We start from the raw sequence: 27972 nt of genomic DNA, 5'->3' as shown, positions 1-27972 counted from the left end.
CTCGCCAGCCCCGCGCACGCTTTCCGCCCAGCCACTGAGAGAGGAGGGGAGGGTGTGTGCGCGTGAGAGCCCGAGCGAGCTCGAGGAGGAGTGCCGCCTGGGCTGAGGGCGAGATCGCCACGCCTCGCGGACGAGGAGCACGCAGCAGCAGCAGTTTACGGATGAAGACAATAGTGACGTTCTCAGTTTAAACTTCACATTTTGCAGTTGGTTAAAGGAACCGTAAAAGGCCAGTCCGGTGAGTAGAACTAGTTGTTTGTCTCCCTCCTCCCGAGATCGTTCTGTTGTCTTTTGGGTTTTGATATTTTCCGGCTGTCGGAAGCGGTGCTCGCCTGTGTCCGGGGTGATCATTAATTTATTTGAAATACTAGCTCTCCGGCGGGCAGCCACCGGTAGAGAAACCAAACGCGGCCCAGTGAAATCCCCTGGCTCAGCTGGGCTGTAAAAGTTCGCATCCTTCATTTAAATGTCACGTTTGTTCCGGTGTTGATAACAAAATTGTTCTCGATTTTTTTTTTGGGGGGAGGAGAAAAAAAAGTCACAGCAACAAAGACAAGAGTCTCCTCAGAATGTTCTGGTACTTTTACATTCAGCTGAATTATTGCTACGTCTTTATGCGAGGTGATCGACATTATTTGTTTTAAAGTGAAGACAATCGAGTGTCACCGGATATTACTTTGGAAAAATACCAGCTCATTCAACTGCGTAGGTACAGGAGGCGGAGACGAGGGAGCTGGTCTAGGTAACTGAAAACTGTCACACAAGCGGCGGCGGTAAGACGCACACACACAGCGAGGTGTTAACACGGACAGATGTAAGGGGGGGGCTTTTTTTTCGCCCCCCCCCCGACACTAAGGTATGTTGCTCATGCCGGTGTTTCTCCAAACGAGGTATAATTCCGTGGTTCGAACCGAGCTGTCAGAAACCCGTCACGTCTGCTTCTGCAACCCTGCCCCGGAGCTCCCCGCTCTCAGAGCTGCGCAGTAACTCTTCTTGGAAAAAAATAGATGCATATCGGCCGAGTCACATTTTTGAGGGGCGACCTTGCGTCACTTTCTTTTTTTTTTTTATTCAGAAGCAGATGTTACATAGCTGTTGAAACATCCTCAGCATAACTTCTCAGACCGTGTTTGTAGTGCGGTGTAATATCTGCTGGCGGTTGGGTTTGACCGACGGTATTGACAGATCCGGTCAGTGGACTAAATATATCTATACATATTTGCCGAACGTTTTATCTGCTATCCTGTTGTGTCATTGTGCCATCGGAGTAGTTCAAAAGGCGCCCCTACTTTCATGCCTGAGCCAGAAGGCTGGACTAGCGATCGTTTTTTTTTGTTTTTAAAGCGGTCACTCGCGTTATTTAATGCGATGTTAACGCTAATGCTCTTTTCGATCGATGGGTCTGCCGCGACAGCTCCATTAAAGGGATGGCACTGCTTCCACCACAAGCTCTCGGATTTTTTTTTTAAAAAAAACGACCTCGGTGTCTCTCCCTAATGGACCCCTGTCTCTTGCCATCTGCTCGAACTGTGGACAGTCCTTAATGGGTGGAAAGCTAGCGTTTAAAGATACCAAACTTACACTTGGGATAGAAAAACAGTCTGTTCACGGCGCACGCAGATAGATTCCTGTAAAATGTTGTTTTGTTTTTTTTCCTCTGTGGAGTTTACTTTCTCATACATGTACACCGGTGTAAGATGCTGAAAACGGATTCATTATATTGCATTGACCGGACAGCATGATGGACAAACTGAATTCAAGTCCTTGTCAGTTAACAGTAGGTCAAAGGGCACAATTCCAGTTATTGGAATCGGAGGGCTTGTAAACACGTTAGAGAAAAAGATATTGCTGCTCTGTAATCTGTCCAGAGAAGAACAACCAGTTGAATGCTGGGGCGTAATTCAACTTTTTTTAGTCTTGACGACTGAGGCAAGTGTTCAAAAACGGTTAGGGCCCTGGCACAGTCAACACAATCTTCACACCGAACAGTGAAACACGAACCAGAGGGCACACGTGGAGGCTGCCTCGTTTAGAGCTGAGGAAAAGGAGGCACCTCTTTACACTAAGGGTGGCGGGGGTGTGGAACAAGGTGGCCCAGTCCTTGTTGAAGCCAATGCATGCCCCCAGCTGGTTTCAGGAAACAGCTGGATGATTCTGGGATCAGTGATTGTCTATCTGGCAACCAGGCCTCCTCTCGCCTCTTGACTGTTCTACAGTTCCTTCCTTCTGTATCTCACATCAGGGAAACATGGGGGAAATCAAAGCTTTATTGGGTTAAAGTATGTCTTTTAAGATAAGATCACTTTATTGGCCATATATAATTTCTTGTATTAGGAATTCGTCTTTTCGCAGACCCCAGCTTGCTCTCCATGAGACACACAGACAGGGAGAGAGAAGCTGGGGGTCAGAGCGCAGGGTCAGACATTTATACGGGGCCCCTGGAGCAGTGGGGATTAAGGGCCTTCCTCGGGGGCCCAAAGGAACAGGATTCTTCCAGTCACAGGCGCAGATCCTGAGCCACAGAGCCACCACTCTTCCCGCTAAGGTTAAAGGTCGTTAGTAGCAGTTTTTTAAAATAAACATGTTTCGATCCTGGTGAGCTCCAATAATCCTTTCCTTTATAGTGGCAAGGGTGTGCCCATTTTCTCACGTCAGACGGTTCAGGGCAGCTCTCTGGCTGAGCTTTGGGCTTTCTGTTTGGTTTAAGCTGTTTGACTAGTTTTTTTTTTCCCCCCTTAAAGCACTCTGCTTGTATTCTGTGAATGACGTCAGTTTCTGCCTCCCTTACCACTGCTTGGCACAAGCGCTTCAGAACCACATGTCCTTAGAGTCCCAGCGCTCGGTGTTTGAGGGAGGGAGCTCCAGAGGGTGCGTGTGGGCCTCTCTGTCTGTGCTGCCACTGTGTCCCCGGCTCTCCTAGTGAAATCCGAACTCGCAGGGGGATCCAGGTGAACTTTGTGTCTGTTGCCATCAGAATGCATGATTACTGAGCTCCCTGTGTGGTTTCAAAGGGAGGTGGGGGTCGTGGAACAAACTGAAGCCGACAGCTGGGTGAGATCCTCCAATCAGGACAGGAGTCACGTCGTTACACAAAGGGAGGTGGGGGTGGGGAACAAGCCGCCCAGCCCTGTTGTTGAAGCCGATACCCTGGCTTCTCTCAGGAAACAGCTGGGTGAGCCCCTCTGATAATCTTACCAGACAGGCCTCCTCCGGTTTGCAGCCCTTCTGGTGTTCTAACCCAGTGTGACCTCCAGGACAGTTCTGCCATAAGCATTTAAAAAAAAAAAAGCCCCCATGTGTAAAAAAAAAAAAGAAAAAAAAAAAGTCCCACCGTTGCTCCATTCGCGGAGAAAGCCTCAAATTGGCTGGAAAAGCCGAAAAAAAATGAGGATACTCCCTCCTCCGATAGCAAACAACCCATAAGAGGAAAAGCTCCAGAATTGTGATGGGCAAACATGAGCTATCGTACTTTTTTTAGTTTTTTTTTTTTTACTGATGCCCTCCTGCAATCCCCTCTTCTCTCCAGCCTCAGCTGGAACTCGGGTTGTCCCTGAACGAGGGGTTAAAAGGGCTCCCGCAGGCTGAGCTCCTTGAGGCGCACAGATAGCGAGAGTGTGGGAGGAGGGGGGGGGTGCAGACTGACTGACTCTGTCTTATCAGGAAGAGGCTTCATTCCCACCCATCCTCCTTAGGAGCGCAGCTCACACAGGAATGCCAAGCGGCGCGCGGAGCCCTTCATGGGACACAGGGACGCTTCCCAAGACCTTCAGCAGTTCCCACGTATGCGCTTTGCCGTGTGCTGTCCTGCAGGGTGCGATCTGCGTGTCTTTAGAGCCGAGAACAAGACCCCTGCCGGTCTGGGCCTAGCCCCGGCTTCGCCATGTGTAGCTCTGGTGTGACCTTGGGTCCTCGTAGGTCGTCGGGGATCCCTGCGGATGCGGGGCCTGAGTTCCGCTGAAAGTTTTTCGGGGGTTCCTCGACCGGGCAGACGTTCAGACCGGCTCCTGATGTGAAAACTCCTTGTACCCCTCTCGGGCTGTCCGAGTCCCGCTGCGGTGAGGTACTGGTAACGTCTCCAGCTGTGCGCTGCAGCCCGGAGGCAGTATTATGTGTTGTGGCTCTGTGCTGAGGGTGACGTGGTTTGTCAAGCACAGCAGCCACGTTCACTTCTTCACTGATTGAAGAAGTTACTACTGCTTCTGCTTAGGGCTGTGCAATACCCTTCCACCAAGGGGTGTGTTGGGAATAACACTATAAACTGCTGCAGTCTGTGGTCTGCAAGCAGTTTCAAAACCCAAAGTATCAATCAGCCGATTGAGAGTAATTTATATCCTCTGTGTTCATTTTTTACTTGTTACCTAGCTCATTGTCTGTCCAGCTGTCTTGTCATTCTCTGGTGTTTACTTGCTCGTGACCCTCAAACAGAATCTGAAGAAGAACTGGCCAGAGTGAGCAGGTGTGGTGCTTCCTCTGTATATGCAATGAAAGTACATTGCAAGAAAGTACAATGCCGTCTACCTCATGTTGAATATTATGTGAGTTCAGGCAACATTCCCCTGCTCTTCTCTGGTCTCAGGGGATTGTCATAGTGAGACTTTCTACCCTTTCTAATAGGGTTCTCAAACCCAGGTCCTGTATCTTGTGGCTTCTGTTCCAATCTGAAGTAGTAAGAAAAACAGATAAGTTGTGTAACTAAATTAAAATTCTAAAGGATTTTCCTTGAGGTCTAAAATGGGCCGTTACCTACACATCCACTCGGAGCCTGGCTGGAAGCATTGCTATTATGCTGTCGATGAAATAACTAGACCAGCCATGCAAATGTGTGAACATGGGTGGAGCTAAACCCCAGAAGACAGCAGGAAGTGAGCTTGAGACTCCTGGCCTAGAACAGCGGAGATGTGATCCAAGTATAGAAAATTATAAATGATCTGTAAAGAAGGGGAGCACGCCAGACTCCGCGGTGAAACCGGGACAGAGTCACAGCTGGAAATTAAAAACGCAAAGAGCCGTGAGTGTCTGGAGCAGGCTTCCTAGGAATAAATAGTGGCCGAGACCCAGAGCTTGGGCTTAACGTGGCTGAAATGTTAGAACTGATGAGCTACTAAACAAGTGCAAGATGTCCTGGCTGGCTTCCTCTATTTCGTAACCTTTTTCTCATGTTCTTAAGTGTAAAGTTTACTCGTTAGAGATTCAGAAGGGGAGATAAACCTCCACTCACCTGGTGTCACCTTTGCATCCCTGTAAAAGCATGAAAGCTTGAGAATGGATCGCTTAAGAAAGTCTTTCATTCTTAAATGCATCTGCGCTCTGGGTCCTGGTGCATTCTGGCTCCGAGCCTTGATGCAGCTTTTTTTTTAATGGCTCTAAAAAGAAATTGTAAGAGCTGCGTGAGGCAGGAGAGACAGTTTTTAAGTTTTCTGGAGTGAAATTACCCATAGTGTTTTGTGTGAGGTTAAACAAAGGTGGGTGGGAAAAATTTGAAAGCCTTAAAATGTGAATTTATATTTTTTACTTACCATTTCTTATGGTGTTTTACATGGTGCATTTGCACAGCCTTGTGACTATGGAGCTCATGCGTGCGTTCACCATGCACGGGCCTTCAAGTCTCTTGTCTTTCCCTCTGGATCTCTCAGGCGCCGGTGAGTGTGACACAGTGCCTCCTGCTTCGCGCTTGGACAGGGAACGTCTCCTCAGTGCAATGCCTTTCCCGTTTGGAAAATCGCAGAAGAGCCCCGCCGAGATCGTTAGGAGCTTAAAAGAGAACATGGCTTACTTGGAAAAACTGGACACCTCCGAAGGCAAAAAATGTGAGAAGGTGAGTCTCTCAGATGAGCTCCAGCAGGGGTGAGGATTATTTTTATTTTTGCACATCTGGAACGAGTAGAGTTCCTACTTCAGGTGTGTGAATATGTATTCTTCAATCAGTCCTTCATATTCCTTATCCCATTCCTGCCAGATCACGCACTGACTGTTCTTCAACTGCATTCTACACTGGAGTACAAGCCTGTGAAATTTATATTCCTGTGTTCTGTTAGACAGCAGGCATTTCCTGGTGTTTACCTGGGCACGGCAGGCGTAAATGCAAATTATTTGTGCCGACAAGTAAATCTCCTTTCCAGGTGCTGGTTCTTAGCGTAGTCTAATGCTTGTTACTGCACAAAGGTGGATATAACCGTGTGTTTTTTCCAAAAAAAAGTATGATATTGAAACGAGTGGAACAGGCAAGGTAATACGAGCCGAGTTCATTCCCCTTTCGCGAAAACACAAGAGCATAAAAGGGAGATTTTTGTTCTCAAGCGTGAACAGAAATGCCAGGATTTGGGGTGCCGGAGGGCCTGGCGGGTGGGGCGCGGTGGGCGCCCGGACAGCCGCCGCCGCGCGCCCCCCGTGCTGACTGTGGTGTCGGCAGGTGGTGGAGGAGGTGTCCAAGAGCCTGTCGCAGCTGAAGGAGGTCCTGTGCGGCACCAGCGACAAGGAGCCGCAGACCGAAGCCGTGGCGCAGCTGGCGCAGGAGCTGTACAACACCAACCTGCTCGTCGCGCTCGTCGCCAACCTGCAGAGGATCGACTTCGAGGTGAGGCTCCCTCGGATTACAGCGGCTCGTAGCGGACGCGCTCGAACAGCCTGCGGCCTCTCTTTTTTTTTTTTAGCTTTTACTCCGAGGCGGCGGCGTTACAGTGGCTGGGCCACTGGTATTTGTATCCGTGCTGGGAGGGGACGGGAAGGGGAGGGGAACGAAGATTTTTAGGCCGGGAAAGTGGAAGCCTAGATCCGCTTTATATAACTGTATAGAAACCGTTTTCTCCTCTCCGCCCCAGGGGAAGAAGGACGTCGTCCAGATCTTCAGTAACGTTCTGCGCAGGCAGATCGGCACGCGGACGCCGACGGTGGAGTACATCTCCTCCCGGCCGCAGATCCTCTTCATGCTCCTCAAGGGGTAAGCAGCGTGGGAGAGGCAGGCGCGCGCGTGCAGGCGTGTGCCGGCCGTCGACGGACTGCGCGACCTTTGACCCTGCACCGCTCGCCCTCCCTCCTCCCGGAGAGGCCCAGTGCAGGAGGCTTTGTAGGCAGCGTGACATCAGCACATCAGCGAAAGACCGGGAATGTTTTTATTTTGTGACCGGTTCACTTTGGTGATTTTGGGACTCAAATTTAAAAAACTCCCTGACTGGGGCACCTGGATAATTCAGCCATCAGGGACCCCAAATTCAGATAATTGCCCCGATTTGTTGGGGCCAGTAAGCGAGGGGTGGTGCCAGTCTTTAGAAAGCAGAGACCTGGAAGAGTAAGTGCGTTGGAGCTGTCCGGGAGCTGTGATAGAGCCCTTCTTATCTCAGACCATGAGTTCCAGGTTTGTTCTGTTTCAGTTACCAGTTGTCTCACACCGTCACACCCTTGTCAGTCAGTTTTTCTGTTGAGCCTCTTTGATAGGTCATCATTGTAAAAGAGACCCTGTTCTCAAATAACATGCCTGGTGAATTAAAGGATTATTGTTATTATTGCTACCATCAGGATTTGCATTTGTGAATGAGTCCAACAAGGTGTACCAGAGCTATAATGGGAGCTATAATGTTTTGAGTGTCCGTACTTTCCATTTTTTTTCCAAGCGCATAAGCGGCAAGCAAAAAAAAAAAGTAGAACTGAGCACTGAGATGTTAATTGCACTTTGTTTCTTTTTTTTTTTAAAGAAAATGAGCAAAGGCAAAGGGATTTCCTTGTTTGTTGAACGGGTGAGTGCTGCTGCAGAACAGTAGTGCTGTGCGCACAGCCTCCGTCGAAGACGCGCGCTCGTTAAACACGCCCCACCCGTCTCGCGTCTTCCTCACCTTTTCAGAACCGAGCGCTCGGTGCTCCTCGGTCAAGGGGGAGACACTAACGGGCCCGCAGAGATCCTACAACGCAGGGCCAGGAAAGATCAGTCTGATGGCTGACGGCATAAAAAAGGAAGGAAAAAAAATGGGAGGACGCTTGTCGTGGTGGTACATGTTTTACGAACAAGTCCTAGAGAAAAACAGAACACCTGGGGTTTGTCAAGAAAGTACTGTTGACTTTCAGGGCTGCTGGCTGTCCGAGCTTCCTAACTAGTTGCTCAATAACACAGACGGCATCGGTTGCACTGGCATGCAGGAGAGTCCGCAGCAGGTGTGGTAGTCTGGGAGCTCTGACGTGGCCAAGAGCCCTCCTGTGGCCCACCAGTTCCTTCTCCAGGACCCTGGCTCCCCTGGGGAGTCGGAACCCATGTCAGGCTCCACCAGGGGCTGCTTGTGTCCTGCCTGCCCGAGGGTTGACATCGAGAGTGCCCGAACTCGGGGACATTATGCCTGGCAGTCTTTGAAAAGCCGATGGGTTTAAATGGCGCGCAGACCTCCGAGGTGCCGTAGAGGGCGAGACCCCCCCGCGCTGACCTCCCGCCCCCCGGCTGCAGGTACGAGAGCCCGGAGGTGGCGCTGAACTGCGGCATGATGCTGCGCGAGTGTCTGCGGCACGAGCCCCTGGCGCGCAGCGTGCTGTACTCCGAGGAGTTCTTCTGCTTCTTCCGCTACGTGGAGCTGTCCACCTTCGACATCGCCTCGGACGCCTTCGCCTCCTTCAAGGTGAGCCGGGGGAGGGGGAGGGGGAGGGGGCGGGGGGGGGCGCCGCGCCTCGTCGCACCGCTGTCACGTGACCCGGAGCCGTCCAGTCAGAAACACGGATGTTTTACGAGCCGGACCTCTCTAATTAAGAAAGAAAGCGCGGTAGGAAAAACGGCGATGAACCCACCCATCGTTTCGGCTTTAAGCGATTTAAGGTGTGCAGTTCCGTGGCCTCACAAACACTTGTGTCTTAAATCTCTGGGCATGGGGACTGAAGGCTGTTGCTTATTTTCAGGATCTGTTAACGAGGCACAAGATCATGTGTTCGGATTTCTTGGAGACGAATTACGACAGGGTAAGTGTTCTTTTGAAGTGGAGCCAGTTTATGTTTTGTTCTTGTTCCTCGGGACTGTTTCCTAATTTTTTGAATATATTTTTTTTAGGTGTTTACAGAATACGAGAAGCTGCTGCACTCCGACAATTATGTGACCAAGAGGCAGTCTTTGAAGGTACAGTACGTCTTCCTGCCAGAACTTCGTGTCAAGTATCCCAGTCGCCCTGTTGCGGGGACTTTCTTTTCAGAGACCTGCAGTGCTGAGCCTCCCTAGAAGACTCAGCCGGTGAAGGTGCTGCTGGAGCTCAGAGCCCAGCCTGAGTCTGGTGCTCCAGATGTTGCTAGTTTTACATAAAGGTTACCCATGAGAGGAGGTTACTTGGCCTGCCTGTTGTTGGGTCATTAATAGTTGTTTGACCCAAGGATCTCGACCAGCCGTTTTCTGGGTGAAACGGCTCATCCACACCCCTGGGACTCCTCAGGTAACTCCCATAATGCCATGGCGATTTGGGTGGGCATCAGTCAGCCAGGGCCCAAACCAGAGACCCTGGAATATGTGCCGCTCTGCCAGTTCTCACCAGCTCCTCCGGGGGGCGCAGTGGTGCATGCGCGCGCGCTTTCTGACGGGCGGGCGTGGCATCGCTGGACAGCGCTCGCTGGCCCTCCTTCACCCTGGTGTGGCTCCGAGGGCTGTGGCGGCGTTTACTGGAGCCGAGTAGTTTGCAGCCATCGGCGCTTGCAAAGAAACGTCCGGGAGTTTTACCAAAGGAAAGAGATCGGTGTGTGATTTCTTGGCTTCATTTTATTTATTTATTCCCCCCCCGACGCGCAGCTGCTGGGAGAGCTGCTCCTGGACCGGCATAACTTCACCGTGATGACCCGCTACATCAGCCGGGCCGAGAACCTCAAGCTCATGATGAACCTGCTGAGGGACAACAGCCGCAACATCCAGTTTGAGGCCTTCCACGTCTTCAAGGTGACTCCGGGAGAGCAGGGAGCGCCCCCTGGGGGTCGGGCTGCGCCACGGCGGGCTGGGGCGTGCTGGGCGTGTTTTTCTCGCGTCCGGCCGCGGGGGAGAAGCGCTGCTCGCTTTTCGGTGCCGCTCTGCCCGGCCGATCAGGTGGAGACGTCGGGAATTGCTCGCTTCCCGATGGAATTAAGGAGGAACTTGAGGGGTGGCCAGATTTCAAAAGCGCGGAATGGAATTTAGCCAGTTCAAACTCTACTGATGTAAAGTGCGATGTGTTTCCTAAGTGACCACCTAGTTAGGATCTAGGACTTCACAGTGTCCCTTAGTTTGTTGTCAACAAACGAAGGTAATGGTTTGGGAATTCTGGTCCAGTGTGAAGAGCACCACCTACTGGTCTACCCATCACTTGCAGCCCACTAGATTCAGGCCTAATGAGGCTGTCGGTTTGTGGATCCCTTGTTGTGTGCGAGTAAGAAGTGTTAGAGAATTTAAAGCTCAGGGGAAGTGTAATTTTAGTATTATTATTATTATAAAAGACTATTTTTAACGGTGAAAACTAGAACGTGTGCTTTTTTAGGTCAAGTGCATCATCACTGTTCGATCCGGCGACGGCGCACATCCAGTTTGATCACGTTGCGGTTGTCGTCTCCAGGTGTTTGTCGCCAACCCCAACAAGACCCAGCCCGTGATGGACATTCTCCTGAAGAACCAGGCCAAGCTGGTGGAGTTCCTCAGCAAGTTCCACACGGACCGATCCGAAGACGAGCAGTTCTGCGACGAGAAGAACTACCTGATCAAGCAGATCCGGGATCTGAGGAGGGCCACACCCCAGGAGACCTAAAGCCCTCCCAGCATGCCCCTGGGCCCCCTGAGCGCGTCAAACTCAACTCCCCCACCTCCACAGGGGGGTGGTAGGACCCCGATTCCTGTAGACACTTGACCTGCCTGCTAGGGTCAAGAAGTGGGTCTTGAAAATTTGGGGGATATACCCTACCACCCCAGTACTTCCCTAAATCTCCTCCAAGGAGGATGAGCAGCTTGTTATTTAACCCATGTCTGGGGTTCCAATTTTTTTAACTGGCTGAGCTGTGTGCGTTCAATAGCTAACTTTATTAAAAAAAAATCAAACAATGTTTTCTTTAAAAAAAAAACTTATAAGCGTTTAAAAAACCTCTCTAAAGAAATGCCTTAAGACAGTGCTTGATTTAAAACTGGGTGACGGATGTGATTAGAAAGTCCCTCAGAGCTGCCATTTTCTGAGCCTTAAAACCTGGAAGGCTTCCTGGCTTCTGACTGCTCGGCATCTTTGTGTTTGCTTTTGGGGTTTGAGACCGGCGAGTGTAAACGCAGTGTGTGAGCTACAGTAATTGCACATTACTGGGGCTGGTACCTGAATATATTGTGCATTGTTACTGTATGTATATATATATATCTCTCTCCAGTGTGTATCTGCCTGCCTGTGCTGACGACTGTGATTGTTCGCTTTGCGTCAATGAGGGGAGCACTGCGTCCCTAGGGCTGCCAGTTCACGTCCCAGGCTGTGGGGTGTTGCCGACCTTGACCCTAACTGCACCCCCCAGCTCCACTCGCTGTTGTTCCGGGTCGTCGGCGGAACTGTGCACGGCCTCCCTTATTTATAACTTAATAAATATGCTGCTGACAGTATATATATATAAAAAAATAGGAATGCTTACGTGTTACAATGGGGAAATTTGATAAACGAATTAAGTGCTGTATTGAATTTACCAAGGTGAACCGTTTAGAGTTATAAATAAAAACAAACCATCAGTACAGAGCAGGGTTAGCCGTTGTCTGTTCTCATGCGAATTCCTGTGAATGACAGGAATATATCATTAGTGAAGTTATGAAGGGTCTGGATGGGGATCAAATGCGGGCAAACAGCCTGTATCCTGGGATTGGAAATTGCTCTCTCTAGGGGGAAAGTTAACATCTGGGTCCTAAGGGACATTAAAGTAACGTTTGTAGAAATAGTTTAGGGTCTGATTATGCACTTAGAATAATTCCTGTAGATCTTGAGAAATGTAGCTTGCAGTTTACTATTTATGCTTGCATTTTCTCTTCTTGGTATTTTATATGGATAGGACAAATTTATACCCAGTTTGGCGTATATATATATAAGAGTCACAAATTAAAGTGCCTCTTGATTTTGATTAAAATCAGATTTGTTTCCTTACAAAGGTTTCCTGTATAAGGGTTCACAACTCGAGTCCTCAGGGACTAGAATCCACCTGGTTTTCTAGGTCTCCTGCAGTTGTGAGCAGCTCTTCCCCTGGGTGAAGGGTTAAACCACTTTCGGTAGCTTTGGAAACCTGCACATCCTAGACAAGTAGGTCTGGAATTTTTTTCTTTTTTTTTTTTATATTTGATTGAGCTCTTAAGTATAAGAACTCCGTGTGTCATCTCAGTAGCTTTCAGGCAGGAACAAAATCCATTCTAAACCAAAAACGCCTTCCTTGAGAAAATGTATTGCCATGACAAAACATTTTGCATCTGTCTGCAGGGCACGGTTCAAATCAGGGAGGTGGCAAACTGTTTCTGGAGGGCCTTGTCTACTGGGTTTTGCTCTAAAATGAGTAGTCAATTAACTAACCTGTCTTCTAAATTAGGCATTAGGTTACAGTTGATTACGCAAGACATTCATTTCATTAAAAAAACAACTACTTACAAACAGTAAAGGCACGGTTATCTACAAATCACCTTGGAGCCTAATTAGAAGAATTACAATCATGAATATAACCTTTAAATAATTAGACTGTGACTGGGAATGTGGGTGAAACAACCCCCAGAAGAAACGAGGTGCCCAGGAATTGTTTGAGATTACTAATCTCAAATTATCGTCCATGCTCGAGTTACACAAAAGTAGGCCACGGGTGTAGAAGCTTTGAAATTTGATTGATATAAACCTCATGAAACAAACCTCATTCAGCTTTAGTACATTTTACGAAGTACCATGTCTGTTTTCCAGTTTAATATGTAATTATTTAGCCCAAATGGAAAACAGAACTTTACTGAAAAAACGTATACATTAATGCTGGATATTTTCCCTTTTTGTGCACAAGCATTTTCATTGATCCCCCATCCTCATGGGTATCTAGCAAGGGACAGCTTCCCAGTTTTCTCGCAGAAAGGGAGGGAGCACGGGAACTATTCAAATCGATCTCTGACTCATTGAAAGAAAGACAGGTGTGCGCTTTTTTCTGCTCAGCAGTGACCTCTGTAGTGCCCGCTCATTAAAAAAAGACAGACAGTAGTTTTGATTGTAGATTCATATATTTCTTGTCTGGAAGATTCTTCAGTGAAAGTCTCTAAAGAAAAACAATGGAAACGATCCTTTGCCTGTTTTTGATTTGTTTCCTAAGTTTTATAGAATAGACTTCAGATGGGCTATTATACTGATTCCTTGCAGTAAATAATGGCTTGTATCCCTAATGGCTCCAAAGCTCTTTACATAAAGGAGGGACCTCCTAATTTCACACACCACAGACCAGCAAACACCTGGACAATGCGTGGTATAGCAGCCCCACTGCACTACAGACCCAGAGAAAGAAGAAATTGCTTCAACAGTTGAACTAAAGAACTTGAGGGATGCCAAATTGCACCATGTTCTTATTTCTACTCTGGACACCAGGGCTAACACCTCTTCTTTTACGAACAGTGCCATGAAATCATTATTAAATGCAGTGTGCCCAATTACCACACTGGGGGATTCCTTTGGAAATTCTGGTCCAGAGATAAGAGCACCATCTACTGGACCACAACACTTGTAGCAGCAAACAGTTTTTTCTCATGGTCTTTCCCCCTACAACTGACCAGACCGGTTCATGCTTAGCCTCTGGGATCTGATGAGATCAGTCAAATGTAATGACTTCTAGATGGTTTAGTACAAGGACTGTTAATCAGAGGAAGAATCTTATCAGTGCACACGAATTAGCAGTTCTGGAAGAATGTACAACAGATGGATTGTTAACAAGGCTAAATTATTGATTGAACAGAGAAAAGGATCCAGTCCTTTATGTATTAAAATCATTCCAGGAACTTCAATGACTTCAATGTCTTTGTGGACACTGCACAATAGTAGGCCTCTTGTCATAGGAAAGTACAACAGACTTGGTCAGAGAAGTATTTCAATTTCAACTCCCTTACCAAGGATAGGGAAACTGTTTTGTTCTTAATTACATGCCGACAATCTTAAAAATATATTTAAATACAGCTAGTCAGTGAGAGTCCCCACTCTCTACTGTAGTCTCACCTCTTTTCATTTGTATCCTACAACTGTGCTTCAAAGCAGCTGTGAACAATGGAGCAAAACTAGATACATTTAGAGTCATGATTGAATGAATATTTATTTGGCTGGGTATGAATGTAGTTTCAGTTTTTAGAGGAACTGATCAACTTTGAGCCCTTAATGCATGCAACGCCAGATGCGTGTAGTGTTTTGCAGCTCTTAACTGCCTTTTTTTCCCCACTCTTGTTACTGGCTGCAAGTTAGGATGTTGATCATCTCTGCTCCCGAATAAAATCTTGGTGTTCTGTGAGCCCTTAATTATTTAATAGATTTATTCCCTTATAATTTATAACCATATAACCTCTCCCAGATCTAAAGTTGTGAATGAATGAGAGGCTCATGAAACCTGCTGGGGAGCACTGATTTCAGGGTCACCTGTATGACTAGTGGTATATGTAGGACAGCTGCTATCACTGGTTTCTGTGTTTCTGTCTATGGCTACCTTTGCATCTGCCTTCTTTATTAAATGGCCTTTCCTGTCTCTCAGACATTTTTCATTTCAGGAAGACGGTAACTTGTACATAACCTCTATTTCAAATGGTGTTGGAACTGTAATTGGAACAAAAATAAAAATTAAACAAAATTAAAAAGAGTAAAATTAAATCCATTACATTGTTTGGTTACTTTTTTTTCAGCTGCCCTGTCTCGTCTTGTTTTGTCTCCTGGTTTCAGCCTGCAGCACTTTTTTCTGTTTCTCAGTTTTTCATTTTTTTTTTTACACTCTCAACATAATTGCGTTAAAATCTGGCTCCCTGAGGTTTTGCACACATCTCGCAAAAGCTGCACGGGTTGCGTGGCTCGGCTATCAGGTGGGCTTTAATTTTTTTAGCCGTTTTTTTTTTATTTTTCTGAGGCCCGACCCCCCGTGACGACGCGTCGGAGACGCTCGGCGATGGTGGTGACCGGGGGGGCCCGTGTGCTTCGTGAGGGACGCTTCTGCTGCGTCGAGAACCGAGGGGAGCCCGGCTCACCCCCACTCTCCTCTGGGGGGCGCTCTGCCGCGCCTGCTGCAGTCCTAGGGAGTCGAAAGCACAGTCCGGCTTCTTGGGTAACGCAGTTCTATCGCGAGGACGAACCAGGCCTGGGTGGCGTGGAGAGAATGAGCCGCGACACCCCTCCCGACTCCCCTGTGTCGGCCGCGTACGTTCTTGCACGCCCTGGCCTTCGGGTTACACGAGCTGCTTCCAATTGTCGTTACGTAATTAAGGTTCCTAATTAATGAAGGTTGTATTAGGGGCCAGTTCCTGACTGAAGCGAATCTGAATGGTCACATCCTGCCCCCTGCACATAGATCATGCTTTAGTTCAGGTGGGTAGCTGCGTCAACATGCGTAGGCTGCAAAGGAACAAGTAATAGGTTTATTCCATGCTGAAAAAAAGAAGAAAGAGAACGCAACGTTTCGGCCGTGGAGCCTTCTTCAGGTGTGAAGAAGGCTCCACGGCCGAAACGTGTTCTCTTTCTTCTTTTTTTCAGCATGGAATAAACCTATTACTTGATCATGCTTTAGGGCCAGCAGGGGGTAACTGTATCGGTAATACCCCCTCTAATATCGGTAGAGCTGCGTCCTGATAAACTTCCACTTGCTGAATTAGGGTCGTGCACAAGCAGTCGCGTTTCTTTTCAACTGTTTTCAAATCTTTCCAAGCATTTTAACAGTCCCCCTGAATCACGTCTTGCAGATCCTTGCTGCTGGGTTGTCCTGGGCGTCCGTGCCAGGCAAGCTAGCGAAATGCCTCCTGAGCAGCTCCAGCGCGTTGAGGCTCCTGCCGTGATGGCGCCTCTCTGCCTCCAGCTCGGCTCGGACGGCCTCCAGCTCCTGCCTCTGCCTCCGCACGGCCGCCTCGCTCTCCGCCTGAGCCGCCGCCGCCGCCCGGCGCTCCCCTGCCTCCTGCTCCTGCCTCAGTCTCCTGACCTCGGAGGCCAGCCCCGCACTGTGCTGCCTCAGCTCCCGGGCCTCAGCCCGGACGCTCCTCAGCTCTTGGTTAAGCCGTTTCACTTCGGCCTCTCTCTCTCGGGCCTCCTTGGCCTGTGCCTCCAGTGTGGAGTCCCTCCTCAGCCCCTCCGCCAACAGCGCGTCCAGGTGCAGCGCCCTGCGTGCAATCTCCTTCCTGGCACGGGACAGCTCTCGCTCCCTCGAACCCAGGGCCTCCTGCAGCCGCCCCCGCGCCTCCCGCTCCCTCTCGCTCTGCGCCAGGGCCTCTGCGAGACGGGTCTGGAGCTGCCGGCGCTCAGAATCCTGCTGGCGCCTTGCCCGTCTCAGAGCCGACACCTCCCGGGCGTCCCACAAGCACTCTTCCCCTTCCCGGGGTTCCCCGGGCTCCGCGCTGGCCGGGGAGCTGGGGTCGGCCCCCGCGGCGGCCGCGGCGCTCACGGGCTGCTCCGTGGGCAAGGCGGGAGCCTCCCTGCGGATCATCCTGGAAAGCTGCTGCCTCCTCTCCCCCCTCTCCCTGTCCTGGAGCTCCTGCAGCGCGGCCTGGTAGATCTCCTGTCTCCTGCGGACCCTCTGGCAGGCCAGCCTCTCGGACAGCAGGCGGGGGGTCTCCCCCAACAGGTCCAGCGCCGTGAAGCGGGGGGGGAAAAGTGTGGCCACCCAGTGGGGCTCCTTCCAGTCGCCGGTCGCCGCCCCCTCCTCCGAACCTGCTGCCGTCTCCATTCCTACTGGGGAAACCTGGCAGAGCACAAAACACACGATATAGATGCTCAGCCGTCCTCTGCGGGTCGCCACACCCAGATCAGAGATCAGAGATCAGATCTCTTTATTGGCCATATACAATTTCTTGCATTAGGAATTTGTCTTTTCGCAGACCCCTGAAGCACTGAAAACTGCTCCATTCGCCTACTCAATGCCAAACTGTCTTGTCATAGAGAGGAAACGTTTTACAACTTGTGGACACCATTCCATTCTCATAAGCTCTCTCATGAGCGTCAGAATAAAGACCCCGATAAGCCTGTGCAGTAGCCAGCTCTGTGATAGTTAAAACTATACAAAAAACAGTGCCTTGGTATTCCAGAAAGAGGAACCGAGCCGGCGCCCATCCCAGCAGGCCACAGGCGGAAGGCGGGGTACACACTGGACGGGACGCCAGTCCATTGCAGGGCAGACACACACACCAGAGTCAATTTTCCTACCAGCATGTCTTTGGACTGTGGCAGGAAACCCACTTGAACACGGGGAGAACACACTAACTCCATGCAAACAGCACCCCAGGAACCGAACCCAGGGCCCCAGCGCTCTGAGGCAGCAATGTGAACAAATGCACCACCGTGCCGCCCGAGCAACTTGCATTTACACCCACGCATGCAGGCGCAAAGGTACCCATTTATACAGCTGGGTATGTTATCAGAGTGTTTCTGGTGGCTACAAGCAAGGGCACAACTCCAGGGTACCACTGCAACGCCCCACTCAGGAGCTGAACACTCAGCCATCTAGTTACAAGTCTCGAACCCTGACCAGACACAGGAGAGGCAACGGGGAGACACCAGTTCCCCAGGACAAAATGTCACAGAGCTCTGAGAGTAAACCAGAGAAATTGCAAACTCCATCCAGAGCCAGACCAGAGATCCAAGGGGTCACCCACAGTGTTTAGCACCCCAGTTTAGCAGCTGTGGGAGAACAAAACAAAAATATAAAATATCCACGGAGCACGTTTCCGGATACCGAAACGATTCGGAACGATTCACGTGTCTCAACGTCGTGGCTGTTTCGTGTTTAAGCATGAAGAAAGTTAAAGCCACACACACGTTCATACAGAGTAATCTTAAATCGCAGAGTGGTTCATAAAACACGAAACACGTTATTTAGCAAAAAAGAAGAGTCATAATCTGCAAGACACACACCTCAGGGCCCTATTAGGAATTATGTGTTTTCAAGCATCTTCATCCCGCACACATCACCGGAGAGATTCTACAATTAAATCAATAAAACGTGTAACATTTTTAAAATCTAAAGATGTAACAATAATAAAATGATTTCATATTTGGTTGACCATAACTGTTTGCAGAATATATTTCTATGCAATTATCATAATAATTCGCAGAGTGATTCATAACGCACGAAATCAATTATTTAGCAAAAAACACAAACCGAATTACAACTTCCGAAGAAACTGTATCCATAGAGACCTGTGAACACAAATAGGATATGACGTAGTACACAGAAACAAACCAGTATCACCATAGACTGTAGGAATTTAAACTAGATGAGGTAGTTGTTTTCTGGGATAGAAAGTCTGACCTGAGAAATTCCATGCAGATTAATGTAGAATAAAAATACAGTATGCAAATAAATTCTATATACTTTACCAACACACTTGGCCCTGTAGATTGGATTAATTTCTGCCATTGTATTTATAAATTGAACTACCTCGAATAGATATCGCTTCATGATATAGCGACTCTGTAACATTAAGAGCTCCTACGCTGGTGTTATTAACGTTCGGTGTGTTGTTTGCCTAAATGTGAAGTTCTGTTAATTGTGAAGCGCTGAGAGTTGCTGTAGTTCTGTGTGATTAAAAGAAGTATCAGTTATACTTGACGTCTGGCCTGCCTTGTACCTCCTTGTTAAAGCCACAAAGGGACGGTGTTATAATATTACATCGTCCGTATAATAGATATGTTTCCCCCCGTTTTGGATGCGCGAGTGCTGTGATGTTATAGTTAAAACTTGCTATAAAACCAATTCGAGGTGAAAGAAATTTAGAGGTAATTTAGAGGTGATTTAAACGTGATACTCTATCACTTTTAAATTGAATGTTATGCGATTTGATAGCTGTATACTTTTTATATGACTTCTTTTTTTTTACAAAAAAAAACGCTTTTATAAATACGTGTGTATATAATTAGACATGTGCTTGCTGTTCATTCTGTGTCGCGGACCTCGTGTCTCGCGCCACGCAGCCCCTGGCAGGTGGAGCGCGGAGCCCCAGAGCGTCTCGCGCTGCACCCGGACTCCCCGTGACGCAGGGGCAGGTGGCGGGAAGGCGGGATTTCAAACAAGGTTTTTTTTTTCTGCGAAGGACTGACCGGATATGGAGGACAAATTCACCCTTTGTTTCAATGAAAAAGGACAGAAGAAAATGCTCACTTATTTATAGATGGTAGGCATATACCAAGATGTTTAAGCTGTTAAAAACGAGTAAAAAAATGACTTTACCAGGAGTGGATGTCAATAGAGAGCCACTATATATTAAAATGTATGGTTTTGCAACGTGATTTTTAATCACAAGAAGGTTTTAAACAGTGAGGCTTATATTGTAAGGGTCTTACAAGAACGTGCAACTAACAAAATATAAATAATGAAATATATGAAAATATATCGTTTTGGCTCATAACAAATCTTAAAACAAATCAACGCATTTTAAACTTCAGCAATGCAAATTGTATTCGTTGTGTTATCATTTCAGTGATAATTGTAATTAAGTTTTCTTAATCCTATGTTTGTGTTGTAATTGGCGATTACTGGTCTTTTTTATGTCTTTGTATTTTCTTATCAGCGTACAAACGCATTTATATTACAAATGACAACCGAGTTGTTTCTGTTGGTGTACCCTGGAAACATTTTAATTAAGAGGAAATTAAAGGAGATCTGAAGGGCAATTCTTTTACATTCCTAACTCTGAGCAGTTGCACTCATCAAGGTGTTCAACAAAAAACAACGATCGCTTCAGCTTAACTCTCTTCGAGACACATTTTTGGGGGTAATTTTAGAAGTGTTTTGCATTGATTACGCTATTGCTATAAAACATATTGCAATTGCAATGGAAAACAGTTTCACATTATTTCACAATTTTAGTTCCTTTTATCCCATTGTTAAACAAGTGCAATTATTTATCACCTTGCTCTAGTCGTATTTTTCATCAGATGAATCCTGTCCTGAAAACTCCCTCTCTCTCATCCCACTTTTCTGCTTTCATCTGCCTAAAGTACTGCTATTAGTCTGAATATAACCTGCTTTCATGTCTTTGCGCTGTTCTAATAAACGGTCTCCCTGAGACTATAGGAATCTCGCTGTCAGCCCATCTTGCTTTCAGGAAGATCTGCTATGACACGTGTGTACAACTGGGACTGGCTGGGATCAGGATTAGGGATGGAGTGAGGGTTAGGAACAGACGTAGGAAGAGGCTAAAGTTGAGTTCGGGACTCGGAACACTTCAAAACCCTTGAGTATATACGAGTACATTAATTCCAGCAGACAACAATCCAAAGAGACTAAGCCTATGGACTGGTTGACAGTATGTCTCCTCTCACATGTATGTTTAAATTAAAAGATGACCGGAAATGACAGCAGCACAATATACAAACTATTACCAGTGTGCATTTATTTTTATTAGCAATTGTTTTACTTAATAATTATGAGGGGTGAATGAAACCATGAAGTGTTTGGAAGGCCCCAAGCCTATAGGAAGAAGGAAGCATCACAGGTCTTCTATGGATGTCGTCATTTTGTAGGCTGTAACTCACACAGCTGCAGGTCACTGTTTTTCCTCACTGCTTGTGTTACTTGTGTTGAGTTTTCCAAAGCCTCTGTTGCCTCTCATCTTCCAGAATCACCGAGTCTTTCCAGATCCAGGCTACAGGCGAGTCTGTCTTTCTGTTTCTTCTAACAGATCTTAACCGTTAGACACAAGTCTCACCAGTCTTGGCCGCTCGCAGTAGCAGAAATCTGATTGGCTACAAGGTCATACCACGTCGCTGGGAATCTCTGCACCCCCTATCCTTGCATTATCCCTGTGGGGCTCTCTGCCTGGGCTCAGACCCATGCTACTGGCTCTACAGGGGGGCAGGGGGGCAGGGGAGACGGTGCCAGCTCAGAGTGCGTCTGCTGACGCCATCAGACCCCCAGTGCGCCGTCCTGTGACAGAAGCTCAGAGAACTGGACGCACACACGTGGGGTGGGGCGGAGGGAACCGTCGCATTGTCTTGCTCGCGTTTTGTTCAGGGGAATTTCGTCCCTCAAAAAAGTCGGTTCACATAAAAAAATAAAAATACAATTTAACACAAATGCCTGCCCCCGTGACGACTGAAAGCTGCTCCATTCACCTACTCAATGCCACACTGCCTTGTCATAGAGAGGAAACGTTTTTCAACTTGTGGACACCATTCCATTCTCATGAGCTCTCTCATGAGCGTCAGAATAAAGACCCCAATAAGCCAATGCAGTAGCCAGCCCTGTGATAGTTAAACTATACAAAAAATAGTGCCTTTGTATTCCATATAAAAGATACATCTGTTGGTCAGTTACTTGTGTGCTGTAATAAACTCTTATTCCCATGAACTGGATAAGAACACTTTGGAAGCTATTGGCAAGAACTGGAAACATGCCCACTGTGAACTTTAGGGGCTGAATGCCTGATTATACAGGAAAACTTGGAATGTTTTCTTGAATTCCCAGATAAATTGTAATTTGTCACCACGCGTATCGTTCATTAATACGCTTTCTGACGATTACAGAGTAATGTCTTGTGATTTGCTGGGCTACAGGTTATTATGTTAAGACTTCAAACCTCTCCAGTAATTGTACAACCGTTTACCAGATAACTACAAAAGTATTTTGAAAAACACAGCGTTAGGTGGGGCCAAAATCCAAAGATATAAAAAAATACATGTGTTCAGTTTTCTTTGGGCTTTCTGGACCTAAATTTGTGTTTTCAATGTTTTATTTTCCAAATGAAAAAACAACTATTGGAGATGTTTGTATCTAATGTGAACAGTGCAGCCAGTACAGATGTCTACCTTTTCCATACCATTGTATAATATTATCATGAATGTTAATTTCCTGATACTTTTATTTGCGATAACTTAAATGATAAAACAAGTATTGAAGTGTGGATATTGAACATTTAACTTTAACGTTAAACAAAAACATTTAACCTTTTAACACAGTTTTACAGAAATCCTTCATCTACAGAATGCAGGATTGAAAATATTTAAAGGAACTCTTGGTTCCTAGATTTATGCTCTCTGATTTGAACTTTGATTAGAGAAGTATATCAAACATTTTTTAAAGGGAGTTTGTCAAAGTAGTTTATACTCCACACAGAGAGAGCAGTAGGAATAGTTCTCACCAGTTACAGTTTACCAATGTGTGATCGATTTTTAGCAAGGAAATGATCACTTGTTTCCATTTCCAAGAGATTAATTTTTTTAATTCAATTTCAAGAAAAACAAGTTATAACAATCCTAAATATTTTTTGATAGTAATATTAAATATGGCAATTAGTTTGACAATTTTTGAATATTTTATAGATTTTATACAAATGTTTATTATATTCAATCAATTATATTTAGGTTTGAAACTGTTACAGAGTTTTTTGCGGATTATATATTTATTTTCTAGCATAGTATTACACTGAAAGTACAAATGTTGTGTTTTAATAAGAACAGTATCGTATTTTAAAAAGCGTAATATTCCACTGTGTGAAGAAATGTCACTGCAAATTTCTCAGTGGGGTAATATATTAAAACAACTTTCCAGAATTGTTTTCGTAGTCTAAATAACCAGCAGAAATATCATTAAAAAGTATAAAAAAGTATTAAGCATTTTTCTGTAAACATCTCCAAAGTAATGTTTTACTAATAACAATGATTTGAGAAATGGACACAAAATGAAGACTTAAAAATAAAAACAGAATTAAAAATAAGAACTTGGTTGCAAAATTATTTTTACAGTCTGATTTGTACAACCAAATATATATGTCTATGTTTCAACATATTCATATAGGGTTGCATTTTGAAAACTATACAATTCGACTCTCAAAACAGATTTTAAAGCTGATTTGTGACCTACTTCATATTTTGCTACTTCTGTAAAGTGTGCTGTTTGTGTAAAGTTAATGCAACCCCTATTAAATAATATTTTCAGTAAGAACTTTAACAAATCTCGAAAATACTTAAAATAATTATATTTTACACACGTATAGCAGAAGGATTTTATTTTAATATTATCAAACCAAAATGTTACTGAGGTTTTGCAACTTGTAAAAATAACCTAAAAATCAGTTGACTGAGTTTTAGCAAATCATTGACTTTATAGGAAACCAAAAGAATACAGGTTTTAACATGTTTTCCTTGTTTTATTTTGCTGTCTTCATACTGTGTGAAATAAAATTATATTTACTTATTAAAATGGAGTACGCAAAAGCAAAAAAAAACAAACAAAAGTAAGCAAACCTGTTTGTGTTGTTTTTTAAAATAAATAAAACAGTGTTCACCTAAAAAATTCAAACCAAGCAAAGTCTAGTTTTCAAGCAGAAGAAAGGTACCTGTAGATACATTTGTTGAATTTCATACTGTAAATTATTGCAGCAAACTATTTTCTGTGTCTAAAATGTTAAACAGTAATCTGATTTCGAAAACTTTTTATTTTAAACGAAGTTAAAAGATATAACCCTGTTTTGAACTCTTTTTTCACATGAAAACAAGATTATTTACATAGTTCTTGCAGTGACAAATCCACATTCTTCAGCTACATATCAGTTCCATACATTTCAAAGAACACGGCGAAACCACTGTATAAACACTGTCGTCTAACCGAATATGATTTCTACCAAGGCTAAACTAAAGTGTAACTGAATATTTTAAAAGCAAGAGTTTACTACGTTTCCAGTGATTTATTCTGTACAAGACCGCTCCTGAAAACCGCACGAGCTTTTTAAGAACACTTCACATCACAGAACACACCTCGCATTTAATCCATTGCATATCTGTAGTCTTCTTTCGTAGGTTTGCAATTCTGTGCAATTACACCGATCTTACGTCTCCATAAAAAAATATATATATCTTCACCTTTAAAGAGAGGGGTGCACGTGAATTTTTAACTTTTCATTTTGGTTGAACAAACGAAGCCTTAGTTAGAAACAAACAAATAATAATATAGCAACAAAAAATAATTATAAAAAGGTAAGGTGAAGGAAATTAATATATACTAGCAAGAGCTTGCTGCAACTCAGAAGACGTTTTGTCGTGTCCTAAAATTAAATGATGTTGCAGTTCCTATTTAAACGATGTCTAACTTGTGAACTCTTGGATGTTTGTTAAAGTTCATGCTTCCACACAATGGCATTCATATATACAGGACTCATCCGGGAGTCCCGGAAACAATGTTTTCATCAGTCTTAACTGTTGTCTTTTGCCTTGGTTCAGTATTAATCGCTGCAGTTAACATGAATCTGTTTTCGGTACAACAGAATTGAAAAATAAAATTTTTGATCAGACAATTAAGCAAGCTGGAGGCTTCAAGTCTACAACGGCAACACAATATTTTTAATTTCTAGTTTATTTCAAAACTCCCCGAGCTACAAAAAAAAACCCTCACAACGAACCATCTGCCCCCAAAATTGAATTAAGAATCCCCCACAAATCACTTACTTCCCAATGTCTCTTAAAAATCCCCCAAACCTCACCTAGACGCTTCTTCTTTTAAGACGTTTGATGGATTTAGACTAATTCATTTATTGTCAGCAGAGGAAATAAAATATACAGTATTTAATGTAGACACTGCAAGCGAAGCAACGCCACTCATATTCGCCCGTGCATGAAAGGCTCGTCGTTGGACGAGTCAAAGTATCTGACATCGTGAAATAGACAAAAACGTAATTTGAGGAAATGCACTTTTAAAATTTGCTGGGTTCTTTTTTTTTTTGGAAGATCCCTGCAGGTTTCATAGAGAAGTCTGCTTTGTGAGTGAACTATTTTTTCTTGTTAAATGCTTCCTGCGCCCGAGTTCAATCGGGTGAGTGTGGGGGTAGGGTTTGTCGGGGTTAAAGGTCACGAGCCTTACAGTTCTTTTTGTGTGACCGCAGGATCTGAGAGGGGGGGTGTTTAAGAACAGTTGATCTGCGTTAGTGCTTTGTTTGTTCAAGTTTCTTGTACATAACCGTTTATGTTGCATTTTTTTTTAAAGCGAAGGTACGGATTAGCACGAGACTACCAATGAAGCAAGTACAGGGTTTGACATTCACACAAATTATGTATATGAAGTTTATTCTCTGAACAACATATCGCATTTCTCCTCCCCCCACATAGTGGGGGGAAAAAACAACAAAGATGCTGGGACGATTTCACGCACGGCGTAACTTTTTGTTATACTTCAAGAGCAGGCAGGGCGCACGTTAAAGTTGCTTACCTCAAGAGGCAGATGGGAAAATACACTTGAGCTCCCTGATCCACCCCAATTCTCCGCTCTTTCAGAATTGTACCAGTGAGGTAAGTTTGTTCCTCTTTGCTTCAGATATTTGGCTCAAAGCTTTTACTAAACGTTTAGCGTTAGAAGGTATTTTTCCCCCACACGAGTTATGATGGAAGGCTTTCCTTGGGTTTGTCTTTTGCAAACGAAATATCTGGGTGGGCTAAGCTTTCTCTTAACGTGGCTTTACACACATTTTCATGCATTTTTTTCCCCACAAAAACAAACCAACCACTTCGTTTGTTTTTTTATTTCGTTAGGAAAAAAAAAAAACCAAGTCCGTCAGGGGGTAGAAACTTTTTATTTTACTGCGAGTTTGTTTTGCATGGCAGGGTCTTTTTTTTTTTTTAAAAAAAGAGTATGCTTATTATTTAAAACGCACACAACAGATGCATGCAAGTACAACTGTAAATTATTGCTGAACTCCCTCCTGCCCTTCCAAATCGCTAAACAACAACATCGTTGTTGTTGTTTTTTTGCTAATATAATGTGGAGGGGTGGGTTGCCTTTGATTAATGTGCAAGGTGGTGGCGAAATTAAAGAATGAGCTTGATTATGGTAATTGCCGAAGGCGGATGCAGTTTTTTTTTTTTTGCTCCTTCATGTGCTCGTGCTATTGGGGACCGGAGACGCCCTGGAATCGCATCACATGACGGCACGTTCGCGCCACTTTCGTAAAACCTTGCGGCTCCTTCTTGCCTTCTTCCAGTGCGCCGAACAAAGGTAACGTGCTTGCGGGCTCCTGTATTTCTCGTCGTTGCTCTCTCTCTCTCGTTTCTTTTTTTTTTTGTTTGCTGTTGTTTAATAACGCAGCCCTTCGGTTAGGTCAGCGCGTGAAAAGCTGAGCCGGAAAACTTTTCCCTCCCCACCCTCCGGTTTTTGCTCCGTGCACGGCGAGCTGGCTTTGTGTGTGTATGTGCGTGTGTGCAGCGTGACACCACAATGGTGCAGGAGCCGTGTTGGAGGGAGAAGCGGTATTAATTTGCAGAGGAGTACCTACGTGCTGACGGTTTCAGTCCGCACCCGTGAAACTCGCTCGCTCGCTCGCTCTTCTGGCTTGCACAGTGGCGTCGAGATTTTTTTTTGTGCTTGTGTGTGTGCGTGTGTGGCAGTACTGGTTTGCGGTGCTGGTAGCGGGGCTACAAAACTACAGAATGCGATCTGTGACCGCAAAGCCCCCCCCCGCCCCCAAAAAAGAGAAAGAGGCGATACCCTACAGGTGGGGGTTCCCGTGTTGTTAGAATTAAGTATCGCGCGTTGTTCTGGTGCGCTTTCAGAGCAGCGCCGAAGGGCGCGATGACATCACGCTCGTGTAGATGTGCGGGTTCTCTCTTTTTTTGGGGGGGTAAAAATGCTTTGTCGGGGGGCTGTCGGGCTGCGCGCTGCCGGAGTTTTGAAATTCACATGGCGGCGCTGGGCTCGCTTTGTCTCCCCGGTGCGAGCAGACGGTAGGTATTCGAGCGGTTTGTCACATGCCCGTCTGTGCTCGTCTATATAGGTATGCACTCCCCCTCCCCGGCGAGGTACGGTGTGCGTTTCCTCCGCTCTCTCTCTCTCTTTTTGTGGCAGAAACGCTTTTCTTGAATTTGGACCGGAGCCCGGCGCGAGGCGGCGGCTCGCGTGCGTGCATGCGTGGGTTCCTCCTCCCCCCCCCCCCCCACCTCTCTTTTATTATTAATATTTGTTTTCAGAACTTGCGTTCCCTCGCGATCGGAGGGAAAGGAAGCGGCGTTTAATCTCATCGACGTGCACTGGCGTGTTGAGGCTTAACTTCAGAGCATCGCGAATCACTTCTCATTTTTTTTTCCGCGCTCTCTCCCTCTCTCCCTTCTCCTCCTTTTTTGAAAATCGTACCTTAAAAAAAAACAACAACAACAACAACACGGCACGCAGTCTCTGGCAGGTCTGGAGCACATGGCGCCGGGATTGAGAGTCTAGTCCACCCGGGGCCTTGGAATTGTTTGTTTCTGTGTGCGCCTGTGCCAAACAACAAAAAAAAAGTGCAATGTGGGACTTGTAGTTCTTTCTCAACGAAATTTCGATTCAGTGGCGGCGCTTTGGGTTGTGAACGTCGGGGTGCAGCTTAAAGCTGGGGTGGAATTATGAATTGTGGGGAGGGAGACCAGCAGGCCGGTTTTACACCCTTCAGATTCACAAAAAAACGGGTGTGTTGGTGGCGGTGGGTGCAAGTGTCTCATTTAAAAAACAAAATAGCACGCAGACGAAAACCGCTTCAGTTGGAAGTGAGCGGCTGGAGTTTTGAAGGTGGAAACCCGGTTTCTTTTGTACTCATTTCCAAAGACAGTGTGTTTTCTGTCAGGTGGGGGGTGGAAGTTGGGGTGTAAAGGGGACACGGTGATTGCCGGGCCCGCGTTAACCTGCACTCGCGGGTTCTCTCTCGACCTCAGGTAAGCCTGGGGTCTCGTTTGCAGAGGAGCGAAGCCCTTTTTCATTCTCGTGAAGTTGGGCGTCACGCTGCCCAAGTAAGGACTGGAGCGCGGTGCGTGTTTATTCCCCGAACCGGCGTCCGGGGGCGGGGGGGGCCCGTGGGTACACGTGTTTTTTGTGGAAGAAAGTGTCCGGCCCGCCAGCCGCCACACATACGAG

General features: G+C 46.2%; 2 protein-coding genes across 3 annotated transcripts; one reads left to right on the top strand and one right to left on the bottom strand.

Annotated features, from left to right (window-relative positions):
• Window positions 1–55: 55 nt before the first annotated feature.
• cab39l1 (calcium binding protein 39, like 1) lies at window positions 56–14790 on the top strand. 2 transcript variants are annotated; one of them, XM_088597172.1, is made up of 9 exons: window positions 56–238; window positions 5634–5815; window positions 6410–6574; window positions 6819–6937; window positions 8426–8594; window positions 8869–8928; window positions 9017–9082; window positions 9740–9883; window positions 10530–14790. In XM_088597172.1, exons 2-9 carry the CDS (start codon window positions 5699–5701, stop codon window positions 10716–10718), a joined length of 1029 nt encoding a protein of 342 aa, XP_088453298.1. In that variant the 5' UTR covers window positions 56–238; window positions 5634–5698; the 3' UTR covers window positions 10719–14790. The 2 variants fall into 2 exon arrangements, with proteins under 2 accessions (XP_088453298.1, XP_088453299.1); XM_088597173.1 differs by lacking the exon at window positions 56–238 and adding an exon at window positions 835–856.
• Window positions 13150–18302, bottom strand: ccdc160 (coiled-coil domain containing 160). The gene is made up of 2 exons (XM_088597174.1): window positions 18268–18302; window positions 13150–16851 (listed from the first exon to the last, which is right to left on the bottom strand). Exon 2 carries the CDS (start codon window positions 16834–16836, stop codon window positions 15850–15852), a length of 987 nt encoding a protein of 328 aa, XP_088453300.1. The 5' UTR covers window positions 16837–16851; window positions 18268–18302; the 3' UTR covers window positions 13150–15849.
• Between the last annotated feature and the right edge of the window lie 9670 nt (window positions 18303–27972).

The sequence above is a fragment of the Lepisosteus platostomus genome, chromosome 10 (assembly GCF_059453375.1).
Source record: "Lepisosteus platostomus isolate fLepPlt1 chromosome 10, fLepPlt1.hap1, whole genome shotgun sequence".
In the NCBI taxonomy this organism is placed as follows: domain Eukaryota; kingdom Metazoa; phylum Chordata; class Actinopteri; order Semionotiformes; family Lepisosteidae; genus Lepisosteus; species Lepisosteus platostomus.
This window is presented reverse-complemented; position numbering and strand designations above follow the sequence as displayed.